The 17,891-nt window shown below is 39.5% G+C and overlaps 1 protein-coding gene across 1 annotated transcript; it reads left to right on the top strand.

Moving 5' to 3' along the window:
- The first annotated feature begins 231 nt into the window (after positions 1-231).
- snx3 (sorting nexin 3) lies at positions 232-17,141 on the top strand. The gene is made up of 4 exons (XM_063495005.1): positions 232-426; positions 12,673-12,768; positions 13,101-13,225; positions 16,235-17,141. The coding sequence occupies exons 1-4, from the start codon at positions 265-267 to the stop codon at positions 16,338-16,340; spliced, it is 489 nt and encodes a 162-aa protein (XP_063351075.1). The 5' UTR covers positions 232-264; the 3' UTR covers positions 16,341-17,141.
- The last annotated feature ends 750 nt before the right edge of the window (positions 17,142-17,891 follow it).

Raw genomic sequence — 17,891 nt, forward strand, 5'->3', positions numbered from 1 at the left:
GTAGTTTGCCTTCAGAATAAACTATGAAAATTTTATTTTTAGCTCTAGCAAGCACAACATTCACGTGGAGAAATTAAATAAAAATATATCTCATCTTTAAACTCGGATAAGTCATGAAATCAGACCGTATTTTAACACAAGTCTTTATTTTACGTACACAGCATTCACCAAAATCCTTTATTTTGAAGGCCAACAAGGTGACGTGCATACTCGTAATCTGACTAACTTCACACAATCCCCAGGCTGCTAGAAGGACAGGGAGACATGGCTGAAACCATAGCTGATACAAGAAGGCTCTACACCAAGCCTCAGAACTTAAATGACGCCTATGGACCTCCGAGTAACTTTCTAGAGATTGATGTAAGCAACCCTGAGACGGTCGGGGTGGGCAGAGGCAGATACACCACGTACGAAGTCAGACTGAAGGTGAGCCTACCGTAACAAGTGCTAATGGCGCTAGCTTTTAAGCTACACACCTAAGCACGCAAACATATCTTTTCTGCAGTCACAGAAAGTTGTATTTTTTCTGTCATCGCGATTTTTGCCGCCACTAAGACATTCAAAGGGTCGATATTTAAAAGTGTGGGCTATTAAGAAGTGTCAAATTGTCCGTTGCTAAACAAATTAGTCGACGCTTGCTAGGAAGCTAGCAGCCTTTATCTGACTGCACGGTTACCTGACGTTAGACTGTCTGCTCAACGTTGTTGGTGTAAATAAAGCTGTTTGACCGCATCTTAATTATAACATAATTAAAAGTGCTTGATAACGTGGTTAACAGAAACGGTGTACATCTGTGTCTGTTGACAGTGACATCGCTCCGGGAAAGAAGGGGTGTGCGCGCGCGTGTGTGTTTACATTAGCCTCAAGTGTTTTTCCACAGCGCAGCTGAAACATGTCTACAAATAAACTGCAGTTATATAACCTCGGTTTAAGCGAAACACATAACCTTCTCAAAGACTTAACGTCTTTCTGAACAGTTGATCTCCAGCCACACCCCATTGTCTGAGTGCAAACCACAGATAACAGCATTGGTCACACTTAATGACAAACCTGAGGTGAGGACTGGCCTGTATGGCTAAATGGTGCACTGGGACATAATGCGAACATTTTGGTTGATATAGTATTTTACTTTGTAGCTTTTCTGACGTGACAAATCACCAGAAGCCACCCCAAATAGTATAGGCTAAAGGAGAACATATTGTGAGTCAGCTTCTCTGGAGCTATAAAGACAGGATGCAGGATGCTGCCTGATCCTGTCCAGTTTCACCCACCCCCTTACAACACACTTCCTTCCTCCAACTTGTAGAGGAGAACAAAAGGTGGGTTTTTTTTTCGTATAAAGAATTATTTTTGTCACTTTACTATCTATTTGGCTGTCAGTGTACTTTTTTTTTTTTTAATTTGAAATTCTGGGATAGCAGGTAATGCTGTGTAGAAATGCAACAGTGTTGTTGAGCAATAGGTCAGGATGACAGCTGTTAGAGAGTCAGCAATTGCAAAACACATCCTGTGTATCTTTCTGTCACTGCAACTTTGTGGTCAGAGTAAAAATCAGCCTTGAATAGCTGAGGTCAGCTGATACATTTCTTTCAGTGCTGATACAAATCATTAGTAACCAAAATAAACTATTAAAATAACAAATCATAGTTTAAATCATAGTCAACATTAACTCCAACACTAACCTTTGTTAGGCTTTTTGTGTCTTAAAACTGTTGCAATGTAACAACAACAAAAGAACAAATGTATCTTTTTAAGATCTGTTCTCAAAGATGAAGTGTATTTTTTTTCCTTCTGTAAACTGGGAACTTGTAATTATAGAAATAAATCACTGTAATTGTGATATTTGGCAAAATAGTTAGTTCAGTTAAGTATTTGGAAAATCACACATTTTTTTTTTGCCTCTGTACACAACTGCTGTGGATTTTAATTAAACTTTCCAGATGTGATAGAACTGCAATGATGCACCTACATCCGCATGACTTGGTGACAGCTTTAATTCAAGAAGCCTTGAACCAATTTTTATACATTTTCCCATTTTTAGATGCTCAAAAATAATTAATAACTGACTGACATTTTCTTTGTCAGATGAGATCTGTTCCCTTGTTGTTTTATTGCAAATTAAGCAGATGAAAAACAAAGATGCCGATGCAAGTAAAGGAGGGCAATAGGTTGAAAACCTAAAATAAACCTAACAGAGAGGTGGAAATGATCAGACTGGCCAAATCAGCAACACCAAAAGGCCTGAAAGACTACAGAATACAACTAAAATAGGGGGTTTCCGTGGTTAAGGAAAGCAGCTTCACAACATCTAAGTCACGAGGCGGTCTACAGTCAAGAGATACCTTCATAAATGTAAATAACAAAGGGTTTACAACAAGGTGCAAATCACTGGTTACACTCAAGTACAAGCAGCCCTGATTAGACTGTCAGAAACCATCTAGAAGAGTCTGCATAGTTTTGAAATAATATTTGAACACATGCAAACAAGATGAACTTGTACCAGAATGATTGGTGTGCAGACTTGAATCATACTTGAAGAGAAAATAATGGAGAGGGAGAGAAGTGGCTCATGATCCAAAGCATGCCATATTACCTGTCAAACATGGTGGAGACATTTTTATGGCACTTTCATGTATGACTGTCAGTGGAATTAGTGTTTATTTATTATGTGACTGTTGAAAAGTAGCAGGATGAGTTGTGAAGACTACAGGGCTATACTTTCTGCTGAGATTCACCCAAAAGATGCTGCAAAATGGATTGGACAGTACTTCATAGTGCAAATGAGTAGTGTCCCAAATCATACTGCAAAAGCATCCCAAGCATTTCTCAACTCAAAGAAATATTGTGAAGTTCTTTATTCTTCAAGTCAGTCACCAGATCTAAAGTTAATAGAGCATGCTTTTCACTTGCTGAAGACAGAGCTAAGGTTAGAGAGATCAGCTGGACAACTTTTGGAGTAAATGTGTCAGAGCAACTCACAGGATGAAACAGCATTTGGTATGGGTTTTCATCCAAATATTAAAAGCAATCCTTAAAATGGTTAGCTTCTATAATTACCTTTGAGCCTCTAGAAATTTATATGTATAAAATGTCTTTAAATCCCCTGAAAGTCTGCATTTCTATCGTGTCCTGATAGCTTGATTTAAAATCCATTGTGGTTGTGTCCTGAGACAAGAGTTGTGTCATTTTCCAAATACTTATGGACCTAAATGTATCTGGCAAGCCACCTTTGAAACATCAAACCTGCTTAAATCTGCAAATGCTGTCCTTTGATCCTCTTTATGGCACAGTACCCACAGTGTTGATAGGATAAATGTCCTACAAAATAAAAATGTAAATATAAACTAAAGGTTGCTTGCTCTATTATTGGAGTTTTAAATCATATCACATGGAAACGGGAGTTTACTTGGTTGTCATAAAACTATCGATTTTAAGAGTTTCTTAGAACAATGAAAAGTTTGAACGTTTGTATTTCAGTGACAACTTAGCAGTCTGCCTGTGCTGATAATCTCAGTGTAAGCTCCATAGTGAGCAACTTGGACAACCTTGGACCGTTTGCTTCAGCTGCTGCTGCCTTTGTCAGATACTAATTGTCATGCCTACATCAGGAATTTTGTGAGAATGCTAAAATATGTCTTATTTGACATGTAGACACAACAAGCAGGCAGTTAGATTCACGGGAAAAGAAAAAAGACACATTTTAGCTGGGTTAGCCACGAGGTAAACTTTGTATTTTTTTACTGTATTTTCAAGCTTTAAGAACTCTTTTAAAGGCTTGTCAATTTTGCCACATAAGCCAGGCAATTTTGTATAAACGTAACTATTATTGGACCTTTTGTGTTCGATTTTAAATACACAGACTGTCAGACAGTCACTATAGGCTCATCTGATTGCTCCATCTCCTCATCTCTAAATTGTCATCTTGGTTGACTGACACCCCTGTAGTTACTGGCCCGGAGTATTTAGATTGGTTACCAGCCCTCAAGTATTTAGTCGTTTTCCTTTACCTTTAAGAAACGAGTTGAGAGGAGAGAAGCTGTCTCCAGGCATTAGCGTTGAATATAAGGCTACTGTACTTGATTAGCGTGTAATAATTAGCATATGCGTGTAATCAGCATTATTGTGCACCTCATAGCCCTGTGTGACCCTGCTTTGCATAAGACCACAGAAGAAGCGGCGCATCCCTCACTTCTCAACAAACGTGGTGTCAACTTAGCTTTGCTTCTCTCCTTCTCCTTTCTTTAGCTTTCTTTGGAAGCGTTTTACTCCATCTCCAGCCATTAAAGAGTGTTTGCCACAAGGCCTAGGTCTGGAATGCGTAGTGTTTGCTTTGCCCCTTCATTGCTTTTTTTCCCTCTTCCCCCTCTTCATCTACCTTTCTTTTAATATTTCAGAATACTTGAAATATATCATCTCATTACTCTGTACTGTTTCCGTTCCTAACCTTTTCCCCTGTTCTCACTGCTGTCCCGCTATCCACCCCGAAATCGAGAGAGCTCTTGTGGCCGCAGTGAGAGAGTCTGCCTAATCCCCTCATTGAGAAAAGAGAAGAATTGAACCAGGCCAGGGTGGCTGGGTGGGTGTGTGTGGTGAGGGGGAGCTGGAGCATTTACTCCCCATCCTCACCCTCCAACTCACACCCCCACCCCCCCCACCCCCACCCATGGGAGGGCAGAAAGCCACCCCCTCACCAGATTTCATCCTGTTGCCTACTTTTCCCATTTTACTCCCAGCTGTGTGCAGTCACTTTCCTGGTTCATACTGTGTTACCATTGTTCCCCATGATAACTGAAATCATGAAGTTTGCCCTGAGACTGCTGAAATAAGAGTCATTCATTTGGCCTGTGACTCACTGGCGGTGTTGGGATGCTCACAAAGTTAGTGGCGAGACAAATTGTTTAAACATTGTTTACTGTGGCTGCGAGGCACAGTCACTTGTTGGCAGACCGGCCTGCGTTTGGCGTTTGAAATTAATGGGATCAATCTCCCACTCTATCCATCAGTTTTTTAACGAAGTGGAAGCTAAGTTCACACCGAAAGGAGGCGGATATCTCATTTTGCATGAGCAGACTCGTAATGTCGGGGGTCATGCTGAAACAATGGATATCTGTTCCAATCTAAATCCCTTCGTTTTAAGGGTAGTTTTTGAAGTGGCTTATGGTTGCTTTTTTATGCTTCTGCACATTTTTCATGTTCCTAATGGAGAGAGTTGTTTTTCATGAGTCCTATCATATCACCTTAATGGTCTTTTACTTTTTTTTGTGTAGTGTCTGGTTTGGAGGACTCCCCCCCTCCCCGCAATACAACATAGTGTATTTGTTTGGACCCTCAGCAAACAGGGGGTTGGAGCTGGGATGGGGGTGTATGTGTGTGGAGTAGGAGGAATGGGTGATGGATATTATCAAAATTTTAGTTGGTTCCCATCTCATCCAGAGAGCACATTCAGGGGAGCGAACTTTGGGATCTCACTTTGTTTATGGATAGGAGTACATAAAAGGGCTCTTATAGCTGTGTCTCTCACTCTCACTCAGTCTTCTACCCCTCCTCTTCTCTTCTCTCTCTTTCTTTCTCTTTTCCATTTGGGCACCAGGGTGAGGGCGGGGGCCTTTGGTCATTAATAAAATGGGGAGAGATGGTGTGTGTGTGTGGGTGTGTGTGGATTGTGGGGGGAGGAGGGGAGGCTTGTCAGGCACAGTCAAGTGTAATCCAAAGTCTACAGCATCCTCTTCGACAACTATTTTAATGGAAATGGGGAACATATTGTATCAAGGCTACCATATCCTACTTGAAATGACAGTATCAAAAGTGGGAGTTGATACTATGGCAACAAAGCAGCTTTTTGCCAGCTAGGCGAGTCGGAGAGAGGGTAGGCTGTCAGGCCACAGAGGCCGGCAAGCGAGGGAACGAGTGAGAGAGTACATGGAGAGGCGAGAGCAAAAGACCCATAGCCCCAACTCTTTTGTTCGGGGTCTTTTTTTCCCATTTTGGAATATGATGCAATGAGATGGTATTATGTTGCCATTTTTAATGCTATTATTCTGAAAGGGGACTATATGGGAGGGGTGAGAAGGGGGCATGGGGGAGGTTTAGGATGTGCACTCTCAAACTTGACTTAATCCATCCTGCTAAAAGCTAATGCATGGTGGCCTTGAACTATTCTCTCAGGAGATGAGTGATCTTTGTCCCCTCTCTCCCTCTCTCTGTCTCTCGCTGTTTTTAAGGGTTCTGCCTCTTTTCAACCCATTTTCAATGAGCCTAAGGTATTGTGTCCCACACATTATGAATCACATGCTCTTCCTATGGAGCGTAGATTGCACCTTGAACACTCATAATTGAAAGTGAAGCAAGCAGATCCACTTTAAAGAAGGTACATGTAGCTTTATGCTCCTATTTTAATGATGTCTAAAAATCTATTTTTCCACCTTTGCTTTTAATGTGGCCATTAATTTCTCATTTCTATATTTTTCTACCTTTGCAAATGTCATATTTGTGCCTTTTGCTTGCTGTTTTCTCTGGCTTTCCTCTTTTATCTGTCTTTTACAAAGTGAGGAAAGCATCTTTTTTTTTTCTTCTTTTTTTTGTCCCTTTAAAAAAAAACAAAAACAAATAAAAAAAATCAATTAAAAAAATCCTAAGACCTGACTGGGTGTGGGCTGGTCCCCTGTTCTGATCACTGTGAGGGGTTAGTAAGTTGATACACCCTGGTCCTAACCTCTAACCAGCCGTGAAAAGAACAGAGGCCGGGGAAACCTGATCTTTGACTTGTAGAGCTCTCACGCACCGCCTCTTTCTATGTGTTCGTGTTAGAGAGAGAAAGCATGAGTGAGACCTCTCATTTTTCAGTTCTGTCGTTTTCGTTCCTCCCCTTGTCCTGAAAGGCCAATCTCTTAATCACAGGGTTATGGTGGGTGAAGGAACTGAAAGGCCAGGTGACTTTCTTTCCTTACACTCTCACTGCTTGCTTCATTGTCTTGAGATAAGTGGTCCGGGTTCTAGTGTGCATACAAGCAGGCTCGAATGCTTTGGACTATTATATTTACATTGTTAAATGTGTGACTGGTCAAATCCTGTGCCTAACACCTGTGCCTGCATACTTCCTCTGTCAATGTGTGCTCGCACATGGATAAGTGTTTTCTGTGTTCACGTGATGGGATTACAGTCACGGCGGTGGCAGATTACCTGTAACTGTGATCTGTTGTGGTGGGGATTAACTTTGTGGCGCTCCGTGCTGTGAGGTAACATGACGCAGCAGGGATGGACCACGGTGAGAGGAGAGCGGAGTTAATGCTAGAGCACTGGGGCGATAAAGCTAAGATAATCCACTTCTCCTGTGACCTGAGAACGAGGAGGAGTGAGGTGTTCATTGACAGCTTCACCTGGAAAGAACTTGAAATAATTGAAAAAGGAAGTTTTTTTGGTGGGATGTTTAGTCACACAAAAAAAACAGTTGAAAGAGGGAGTGGCAGATATTGTGCCCAGTGTAAGGAAATACTCCTACAGTTAATACAGTGTCACCTGAACCAGGTTATTTCACTTGGTTTTATGTTTTAAATGTAATAAATGTGGCCTTATTTATTTAAAATAATCTTACGGATTTCCTTTTTTATGTGTAGTCCAGGCTCTGAATATTACATCAGTTAATATTTATTGATGTGATTTGGCTTATTCGTCCTAAGGGGGGGAAAAAGGGGACTAAACTTGGTTTTCAAATCAGCTTGTTTATAACCCCAATTCCCCAAAAAATATTGTGATCCTTTGTGATTTGTGAATAAGACAAAGTGGAAAACTGTTCTGTGGTCAGACACATTGAATTCATCATTGATTCAAACTCTTTTTGGAAAACATTAACGCTGCATCCTCTCAACTAAAGAGGAGTGTGACCATCTGACTTATTATCAGCGCTCAGTTCCAAAGCCTGTATGCATGTGGTATGGGGGTGTGTTAGTGGAATTGGCAGCTTGAACATCTGAAAGGCCAGCATCAATGGTAAAAGGTATATACAGGTTTTAGATCAACATATTCTCCCATATAGATAAGGTCTTTTTATGGAATTCCTTGCACATTTTGGCCAAGACATTGCTAAACGGCATAGCATAGCTATTACAATAAATCAGTTTCACAAAACAAAAAACATCTTTTTAATCTAGGGCTATGCTTAATCCTTGCCTGGGAAACTGATCCAGTGTCCTAACTGCTGTTCTTCAAGTAATTGAATGCTTGGCAGTTTCAGGGTTAGTGCATTCACAATGTAAATAGCTTGCATGTGGTGCAGAATGGACTAAGGAGTTGGACCTGCAGTTGTGTCTTTTTTCAGTCTTTACTTAATGTCCATGTAAGCCTTGTATAGTTGACCTGAAATAACCGAGGAGTGGCCTTTAAAGTACTATAAGTCTCTGTGTCACAAACAGTATCTGCTATTTTCATATATGTGCTTTGTTGCCTATCAATTCACATATTTCTGCCTGTCTCATCTGCCATGTAAATTAAACATTGAAAAATAAAACTTTCTGCAGTTACATCATTAAATACCAGTGCCTCAACTCCATTCAGTAAGCTCCTATGTTCACTACTTGGGCATACTTGTGTCAGTGTTAAGGGATAAGTTATTTCTGCAATTTCAGACTAGAAATTCCAGTTAGATTAAAACAAAAATGTCTGCAGAGTCATGAAAACTTGTTAGAAAAAAGGCAGAGCAAACAGCTAGAAAATGGTTAAGGTAAATGTAAATGGACAGGTACTTGTATAGCACCTTTCTCCTCATTTTGAGCACTCAAAGAGCTTTCTACTACAAGTCTCATTCACTCAATCACATACATTCATGCAGTGCTTTTATCTATGCCTAGGCACTTTTATCTAACGTTTATATACACTCAAACTCTGATGGATGCAAAAAACGTTGGCAATTATCAGTATCAGGGTTTAGTATCTTGACCGAAGATACTTCTACAGATGGACTGGAGTAGCTGGAGATTGATCCACCAACCTTTCACTTGGTAGACAACCTACTCTACCTGCTCTTCCACAGCCACCTCAGAAGCTTTTATTATGTGTTGGGATACAGAGCTTTCTTATTTACTGCAGATTATTAGTGTTGTTACATCCTGTCCCGTTTAATAATTTTTGCAGAATTCTGACATAGAGAGGTAAATTGCTGCATCTTATATTATTATGCTGACAATTTTCTGTATACAAACATTTTAGTTGTACACAGGTGATTTGTGCCCTCTAGTGCATATCATTTGTGGTTTTGAGGTGGTCCCGTGAGATTGAAAAGGAAACGGTCAGCTGAGAATACCCTATAAGATAAACGATCAATAGATGGCCAGATTTACGGTAATACTGAAATGGTTGGTAATAAAGCAAAAGAAAATTGTTGTGTTTAGCTGATCTCATAAATAAATCAGGAAAACCCAATGGACCAAAAGCACTGACTTTTTAAGTGAGATCAGCTCAAATAGTATTCAAGCCCACATTTGGTGGGGTATATTGATGGAAGGGGTCATGTGAAAGATCAGTGTGTCTACACGAGTCCAGATTTTAACCCAATCATCAACTCAAGAAAACATATTCTGTGCGATTGAGTAAATTGCCCAGTAGCATTTATTTTACAGTTAAACATCAAACCAGTCGTGGTTGACGGGCGACTCTCTTCATCATTGCTAAGGATGTGACAGATGAGTTTGTTCTTTCCCACTAAACTCGGGTGGGATCCATAATTTTGAAGGTTGAGGATAGGACAGAGCAAAGACTGAAGAAAACAAATGCCCATATTTTTCCCATTCAAACACCACAAGAGGAGTCTCAAGGGCAGAAAATGTGACTTAGTTTTGCAGATCAAGGGAAATAAAAAGGAAAAAGACTGAAAAGGGGAGACCATGAGAGAGAGAAAAGACCACTCCTGGTCTTCATCCTCTTCAATTAGTCTTGCACAGAGCAGGCAAAGCTTCCAACCTCTCTAGTTTCTCTGCTCCTTCTTTATGACCACGTACACCCACCTCCTTTCTCTTTTGTTCAGCCATTTACTCAGCCTTCTAGTTAACTCTCCATCCCCTTTACCGCACACAGTCACAGTCGTCTGCTCATCGATCAGTCTGCTGCTCGCGCTGTATTCATGCTGCACCTACTTGCTCAATTGCTTTGCTCTTGTGATTCCTTCTTCCATGAATTCTGACCCTCTGTGAATGTAGCCTGCCAATGAAATGCTCATTCACTCCCTCCTTGTTTGTACATTGTCATGGGATGGCCATGTGCTGTCAGGACTAGTGAAGAGCTTTGGCATTGTGCCGTAATGTGCTGTTTGCTTCAATGTTCTCTGTCAATGTCGAAACATCTCCTCTTTTTAAAATGAAATTCACTCTCAAGTGCTTGTCAACAGCAACTTGGAATTATGCACACATCTGTGTGAACGCACAAAAAAATGGCAAAACATTCTGAGTGTGACAGACCTTGGTGAGCCAAATGTGGAATTTTTTTTCGCCTTGAGGCCAATTTCAATTTTCTATTCAGTTTGGTTCTATTTGGAGGAGTCTTTGTTTTTTTCCCCCTCCTTTTCCGTATTACTAAGTCAGAGTAGATAAGACAAGGCTATGCCCAAAACCAAGTCAATAAAACCTTCTTCTCTAGCTCTTTCAAGTTAGCTCAAGCTCTCCCTGAAGCTTTTTACTGATAATTTTCTGATATTCATATGATTGCCACAGAAAGTACAAACCTTTGTTTTGTTTTTAGTTATCACATTTTCTTAAAACATGTTTCCAATAAATGACTGTTTTAAGTCTTGGTGAGTTTGTTTGTTAACTCTTGGGGAACACTTCCAACAGTACAGATATACTGCTTTGCAGTTTGGTGGTTGTATCAATTAAAAGTACCCAGCACACTTGAAATAACAGAGTTGGCCTAATACAACAAACGAAAACAGAACTACAACTAGTGATGATTTCATTATTATCAATCAGTCTGGTGTTTTTTTTTTTTTCTCAGTTGATTTAATATTGACCTGTTTATGGTAGCATTTACGATTGCGTGTCTAAGCATCGCAATTATCGAAAGGTTTTGAATGAATTCTAATAAATATTAGTAGGTGAGTAGAGTGAGCTCATGTTAACAAACCAATAAAATTTGGCTTACATCTACCAAGGGCTTCGTGGTCAACTTAATGGTTTATTGGTCAAAAATGAACAAAAAGCCTTAACTTTGAAAACTTTGAAAGTGTGGTTGTTACAAATACACTGTATATTATCAACATATAAAAAGTATTGTATGAAGATTTAAAATATGTCACATTTGACCTCTGACCTCTCCTCAAGGTCAGTAGTGGGTGAGCGAAAGGTCAAAGTGATAATAATGCTATACAGAGCTATATAGATCAGGTATTTTGAGTATCCAATGGCAGCTTTTTATTATAACTTTATGTACATGAAAGTGACGGGTTAGAACTGTTTAAATAACTATTTTAATACATGTATAATGCACCTGAATGAGAATAATTTTTTTAGAAAGGAAAATGCACTTCAGATTTCTTTGTTTCTGGATCTGGAGGCTTTGTCTAAGGAGGGAAACCTATCGTTTAGGAGACCAATGAGTTCTCGCACCTTCAGCACTGGTATAAATGGTATGGAGCTGTGGTGATGACTCTGTTTGCATGAAAACCCATCAATACAGTGAGTGAGTAAATCTGCGATAGACTGGTGACTTGTCCAGGGTGTATCCTCCTCACCCGGTGTCAGCTTGGATGCAGTTCCCACGGCACTGAAGTGGATGAGAGAGCAAGAAAATGGATGGATATGAAATGTCAGACAGTAGTACTCAGCTTTGAGTGCTCAGAGTCAAAAAGCACTATATAAGAACGAGTCTATTTAACATTTGCTTGCTTAGTTTGAGCAACAGTCAGAAGTAAAAATCAATCCTGTAGTTGCTTAGTTGCTGATCAGTTTTTTTTAATTTTCCATTCATTTGAGCTTTAAAATAAAGATTTTATTTTATCACATTGTGGTGATAAATCCATAACTTTATTTAAATCAAACGGGCGTCATTTTCATTATCCTCACCATCAACCTGTAGGAACAACAAAGTGTCTTAGTAAGCCACCTCCACGGTGGGATTGAGTCTCCAAAATTATATTAATTATAACTATTCTCTCGCTCATTGGCTTGATGGCGATGTCCAGAATCTCCCATTAGTGCTTGATTACTTTGAGATCTGGTACCTGGTTACAGATTAGGATTTTCTTTGTTGTTGTCTTTGCATTTAGTGCCGACTCGTGTCCTACGGACTGGTTCATAATCACTTTTATTCGTCAGGATAAAAGTGATTACTCGGGACAGCTTTTAATGAATTTTGCAGTGATCTGTCCCTCCCCAGAGGGCAAGTGGACTCGAAGCATGGCAGCAAAATGCAAAAAGAGATACGTGGGGGGAGAAATCATCCACACAAACTGGATTTTCCTATCACTTGCTAAACGATTCAATCGATATTTCTTGAACTCAGCTTTCTGAGCTTTACTTTGAACCACTCTGACCTACCTGAAATTTTCTTAGTGTATATCAAGCTACTTCTTGAAAAACTGTGATTTCATTTGAATAACTGCGGCCAGAGTTTAAGGACAATTTCTTTGTAAATCACAACAGCTCTTAAAAGTGACACCTGTAACAGTCTGCCGCTTGTGTTTGTCCACAGACCAACCTACCCATCTTCAAGCTGAAGGAGTCTTGTGTACGGAGGCGGTACAGCGACTTTGAGTGGCTCAGAGCAGAGCTGGAGAGGGAGAGCAAGGTGAGCCATTGAAGTGAACTCCACACAAAGGCTGCTCGAGTACTTAGCTTATCAAATCAGCGTATAACATTGACCACATCTGCAGTGTTTTGCTATGAAAGAGAAAGGAGTTTTGTGCATCTTTGGGTTGTTAAAGAACATTTTTTTCCTCTCTAGGTTCAGCCCATAAACAGTTTCAGAAATGACACACAAAAAGCATTGACAAAACCCATATTTAAATAGTTTGAGTTGATCAAATTTCTCATAATTTATTGTAACAATGAAAAACTTTAAATTTTGCGCTTTCTTTCTTTCTTTCTTTTTTCTTTCTAATGGGAAATCTGTTCTCTCAGGTGGTTGTACCACCCCTCCCGGGGAAAGCTCTTTTCCGGCAGCTTCCTTTCCGAGGGGATGATGGCATATTTGATGACTCTTTCATCGAGGAGCGGAGACAGGGTCTGGAGCAGTTTCTCAACAAGTAAGCCTGTCCACGTCTCAGTCTTTATCCATTCTCCCACAATGTGTCCATGAGGTTAAAACAATTTCTTCTTAACAATTTCTTCTTTGCAGCTGCAGTCGTTTTCCGCTTCTGCCGTTGCTAGTTTAATTTTTTTTTTTTTTATTTAACTCTGACGAACAATGAAGCACGTTGTGCAATAACTAGATTCAACTTTTTCACTTCTCTTCATATTGTTAACAAACTGAACCCTCGGAGACGGGCAGGTCTTTTTCCTCACTATCCTCCTTAATTCTCCTTTATAATTACCTCGCAAAGGACAAGAACAACCAAAGAGGACTCAAGTGCGCACCCCCACAACATAATTTTTCCCACATTTGTTTTGTTGTTGATGTGTAATTTATGTTAATTGCAGCTCAAATTACAGCGCGTGGTTCCACGGGATGGTGTGTGCACCTCTGCTTATTTTTGATCCAGCATGTCCTCGTTTTCAGCTGCGGAACAATAAAAGTTACAGTGTGATTGTAATTATTTGCTTTGATTGCAGACTTGGCCATTATCTTTGTTTCATGTGCAAATGCATCAATGTTTCCTGTTGGAATATTAAGTGTGCAAAGACAGTTGAGGAAAATTAAAATCCATAAATGTTTTTTTCTTCTTCATTTATTTATTTATTTTTAAAGGAGACAAGAATGTGTTGGTAATTAAGATTTCCCCCTCCCTGTGCTTTCTGTGAATGAAACACTGCTGTTAATCATATTATTGTTCAGACTTAACACCGGCTGATGTGGCTGGCAGCATTGTTAAATCTGTGATTGAGAGCATTGTGAAGAGGAAATCTTTTGGAATGCTAAACGTGATTATCCCTGCAAAACGAGTGAGGAGGAGGAGGAGAAGAGCGAACGATCTTTTTTTTTGTTGTTGTTGTTGTTGTTTTTTTTTTTTTGATAGGCTAGTCAAACATAATGCTGGCTTCAGGTAAGCGGAAAGGGCTTAAAGATTGTAAACATGCTCTTGCTGCGCCTTACCGTCCATATCAACATTTCCAAACCCATTAAACAGTATTTGTTGGTAGCTAGCCTGATGTTTCCGGTGACTGCCCTGGTATTTGACCTCTGGCTCAGTCCCTTTGCTGCTTAATTTGTATGAAATATTTCCTATCAGAGGTTAAGACGCATGCATACAGTGCGTGTAGTCTTATCATGTTGATGTGTTCTGAGCAGTTTGTCGTTTACAAAAAGAGCCGTTTAAGGGTCTCAGGTGCACTGGCTCATTCTCGTTAAGCCGCTTTGCGTCATCTGAAGGGATATTGAGGGAAACTCGATGTCAGAGTGGCTTTAACAGAGCCCCAAACATGCAATATTTTCCACAAGAACTACCACTCTGACTGGGAGGGGGGTCATAAAATATTGATTCATTTAAGTAAGTCCTACCAGAATTTAAAGATGTTTGAGAACACCAAATACTCCAGAGCCTCTTAGCTGATCTATCACACTGGAATGAGAGTCACTTTGTGAAATAGTGGAAGGAGACAAGCAGTCTGCTAATTTTCCTGTTTGCCTTTACTTGGTGTGACTTAATTCTAGGTTATACATCTTTGCTCATTTCTGAGTCAAAAGGGGGAAAACGGATTACTACTCCCAAGTGAACAGTTTTTGTGGCTGTCAATGTGTTTGTAAATGTGAGGTAAAGTTGTCGTAAATTCACGGTTAAATGGCAAATTCAAATTAGAGTTACTCTTTGTCACATTTCTTGGCCGATTAGGGAAATGTACTGTGCTATATCTGGCAATATAGTTTATAATAATATCAATGATATATAACAGTAACTTTTAACCATTAAACTACCGATATGTTAACTAGATCAGTTCAGATCAGCTCTTTATTCTCCATTAGTATGAATTACTTTTATGTAATTATATTTCAGAGTAGTTTAAATTATTTGTTAGTGAATCAGTGACATTGTTGACTGAAATCTATCCCAAATCTAAACTGCGCACTAAATTTAAACAGGTTTGACTTTGAATGGACTCATATAATATAATATAGTATATTTTAGAGACCGTAGGGAGATGACAAGCAAAAGGGTTCAAACAAAGGTGGGAAATTATTTGCCTTTCACACACACAAAAAATGAGAGAGTTAAAACTGTTTATAAATGGTGCCCAAGCAACTTCAGGAATGCCTAATTGCAATTGTAGTGTTTGCAGTTCATTCTGTGTCGTCTGTGGTTAAGACACTGAAAAGTGAATGTGAAGCAGCTTTTAATGACAGGCGAGTACCTAGATGTGTTATTAAGCAGTGTTTATCTTGTAAAACTTTGTTGTTTGATTGGCTTTTTTTTTTTTTTTGTCTTGTTTGGATTTTTTTTTTTTTTAAGACTGTTTTGTATCTTGATCAGATTTTGTATTGCTGTTACTGCACTTACCTATTCTTACGTATTTAACTCTGTTTTGTTGTACGACTGCTTCTTTGTGAAAGTAAACTTTACTTACTTATTAAGCTTGCTTATTAGCTAAATTCAACAAAAGTTACACTTAAATATTTTTCCCCATATGCCACAGTGGCACTTTTGAAGGATGTGAGGGCATATATGTGTAAATATATATTTTAAAACACAGTTATACTCAGTAAAATTCTTTTAAAAGCATTGTATCAATCCTTATGCGTTTACGTGTTACTAGAGTCTCATAGGCTTGAAATACAGCAAAACATCTGACATGACCAGTTTATTGTGCAGGCCGTAAATAACCCATTAAAAGTTTGGCGAGTCGCTATTTTTTTGTGCTTTTTAAAGCATGCACACAAAAGATAGCATCCATTAGAAATACTTGCATAAAAAATGTCGAATGCTAAATAATTGTCCTTCTAGCACAATTTAAAAAAAAATCCCCACACTTCTCACGTCCATTTCAGTAATTCATGCGACATCTTGTTTCCTGTTTGTGCTCATCCCTGTTTAAACTCATCAAAGCTTCATGTTTGAATGTCCACTCAGGTGTCAGACCTGCCTTTTGCTTTTGTTTTCCAGAGTGGCCGGTCACCCTCTAGCTCAGAATGAGCGATGCCTGCACATGTTTCTACAGGAGGAGTCTGTTGACAAGAACTACACCCCATCCAAAGTCAGACAAGCCTGAGGGAAAGAAAAAAATAAATAAATGGATGGCTCTGCTTGGCCTGGTCTCTCTTTCAGCCCTGCTCAGCCTCGCTTGGCCCAACAACCCAAAGCTCTTTTCACTGCTCCAGGTTTCTCTCAAACAAACATTTTAATGACAATATCTCCCACCCCACCCCCTCCCCCCCAGAAAAATGATATAACTCACTGCCTCTTTTAGTTTAGTTATCCTGATCGGTGTTTGTTTTCACCTTCTAATCGGAGTCAAGAATGTTCGACACGTAACTGTGGTTCAAAGTAATTTATAGCAATTTCTCTTTGTCTGGAAATGCCACTAACATGGATATATTAATGTATTTATCATTTAGCTATGTCTTAAATATATTCATTTATATAGTAACATTGAATGAGTGTTCTGTATATGCAAAGCTCTCGTAATGACCCACAGCGTTTCTCGTCCAGTACGGCATGTTGCTCACCACCGACCTAACAACTAAACACAAAAAACACACATGCGACGACGGGGGTTGACTTTCAAATCACACTTAGGTGTCCTTCTCCGAAAAAGGAGGCGTGCGTGTGCGTGTGTGTGTGTGTGTGTGTGCGCGCGTGTGTGTGTGTGTGTGTGTGTGTGTGTGTGTGTGTGTGTGTGTGTGTGTGTATTGACCAGCACCTGCCCAATTATCACAAATGATTTTCTAGCAAGAGATTTACACAGAGGGAACTGCAGTATTTCTACTGGCTATATGCATTTTGAGATTTGTATACTGCTGTGCCATTTTTGTTTATTTTGAATATTTTCCAATAAAATAGGTGAAACGTCTCCACGTGTGAGTGCATTTGTCGTCGCTTCGGGCCGTTTGCCTGTCTCGCTACCCGCTTTGGACAGTCAGTCAGGACCAGTGCAGTCATCCTAACTTTATTGTACCTGTTTAATAAATACTGTACAAGATGTATAAGGACTATAGCTATTCAAAGACAGCCCTGAGTTTGGACTTACACTAGAGTTACTTCTATAGGTGAACCATGCTAAAGACAAATGATGCAGTCTATGGCTTGTGACAGATTAAGCATGAATTAGTACAAGATGTATTTGGGCCAGGTCACTATGCTTAATGAATGCAAGATGCAGAAGCTTTTTTTTTTTTTTGCTTTACTTTTGTATCACATGTGCCACCACAATAAAAGTAAGCAGTCATTTCTTCTTGCCTTCAGGACTATTTGTAAGGTCTGACCTTTTTCATAACAATAACATATCTGTACATTATTTTTTTTAAGCACACTGCCTCCCACATGCTGCACATATAAGATGTGAGGACTTTTGACCCGTGCAGCTCCATGTAAAACTTTTGAATTTGAACATGGGGTTTGATTGCAGCTTCATATGTCCTGTGAGAGCAAGAACTGCTCTGATTTTGGAGAGATTAATCCCAAATGAACCACTTTATATAATACAAATCTCATTTGGTGGCAAAGAAAAATATAAAATATGTTATTCATTACTTGATAAAGCACTAACAAATCAAATGAATGGACACTGAGTTGGTTATTACTGACGAGCTTCAGGTGTTCA

The sequence above is a fragment of the Pelmatolapia mariae genome, linkage group LG15, assembly GCF_036321145.2.
Source record: "Pelmatolapia mariae isolate MD_Pm_ZW linkage group LG15, Pm_UMD_F_2, whole genome shotgun sequence".
Taxonomy (NCBI): Eukaryota; Metazoa; Chordata; class Actinopteri; order Cichliformes; family Cichlidae; genus Pelmatolapia; species Pelmatolapia mariae.

Coding starts and splice junctions, on each gene's coding strand:
- snx3 (XM_063495005.1), top strand. CDS start 265: ATGGCTGAAACCATAGCTGATACAAGAAGGCTCTACACCAAGCCTCAG. Junction 12,769..13,100: donor AGCTGGAGAGGGAGAGCAAG/GTGAGCCATTGA, acceptor CTGTTCTCTCAG/GTGGTTGTACCACCCCTCCC. Junction 13,226..16,234: donor CTGGAGCAGTTTCTCAACAA/GTAAGCCTGTCC, acceptor TTTGTTTTCCAG/AGTGGCCGGTCACCCTCTAG.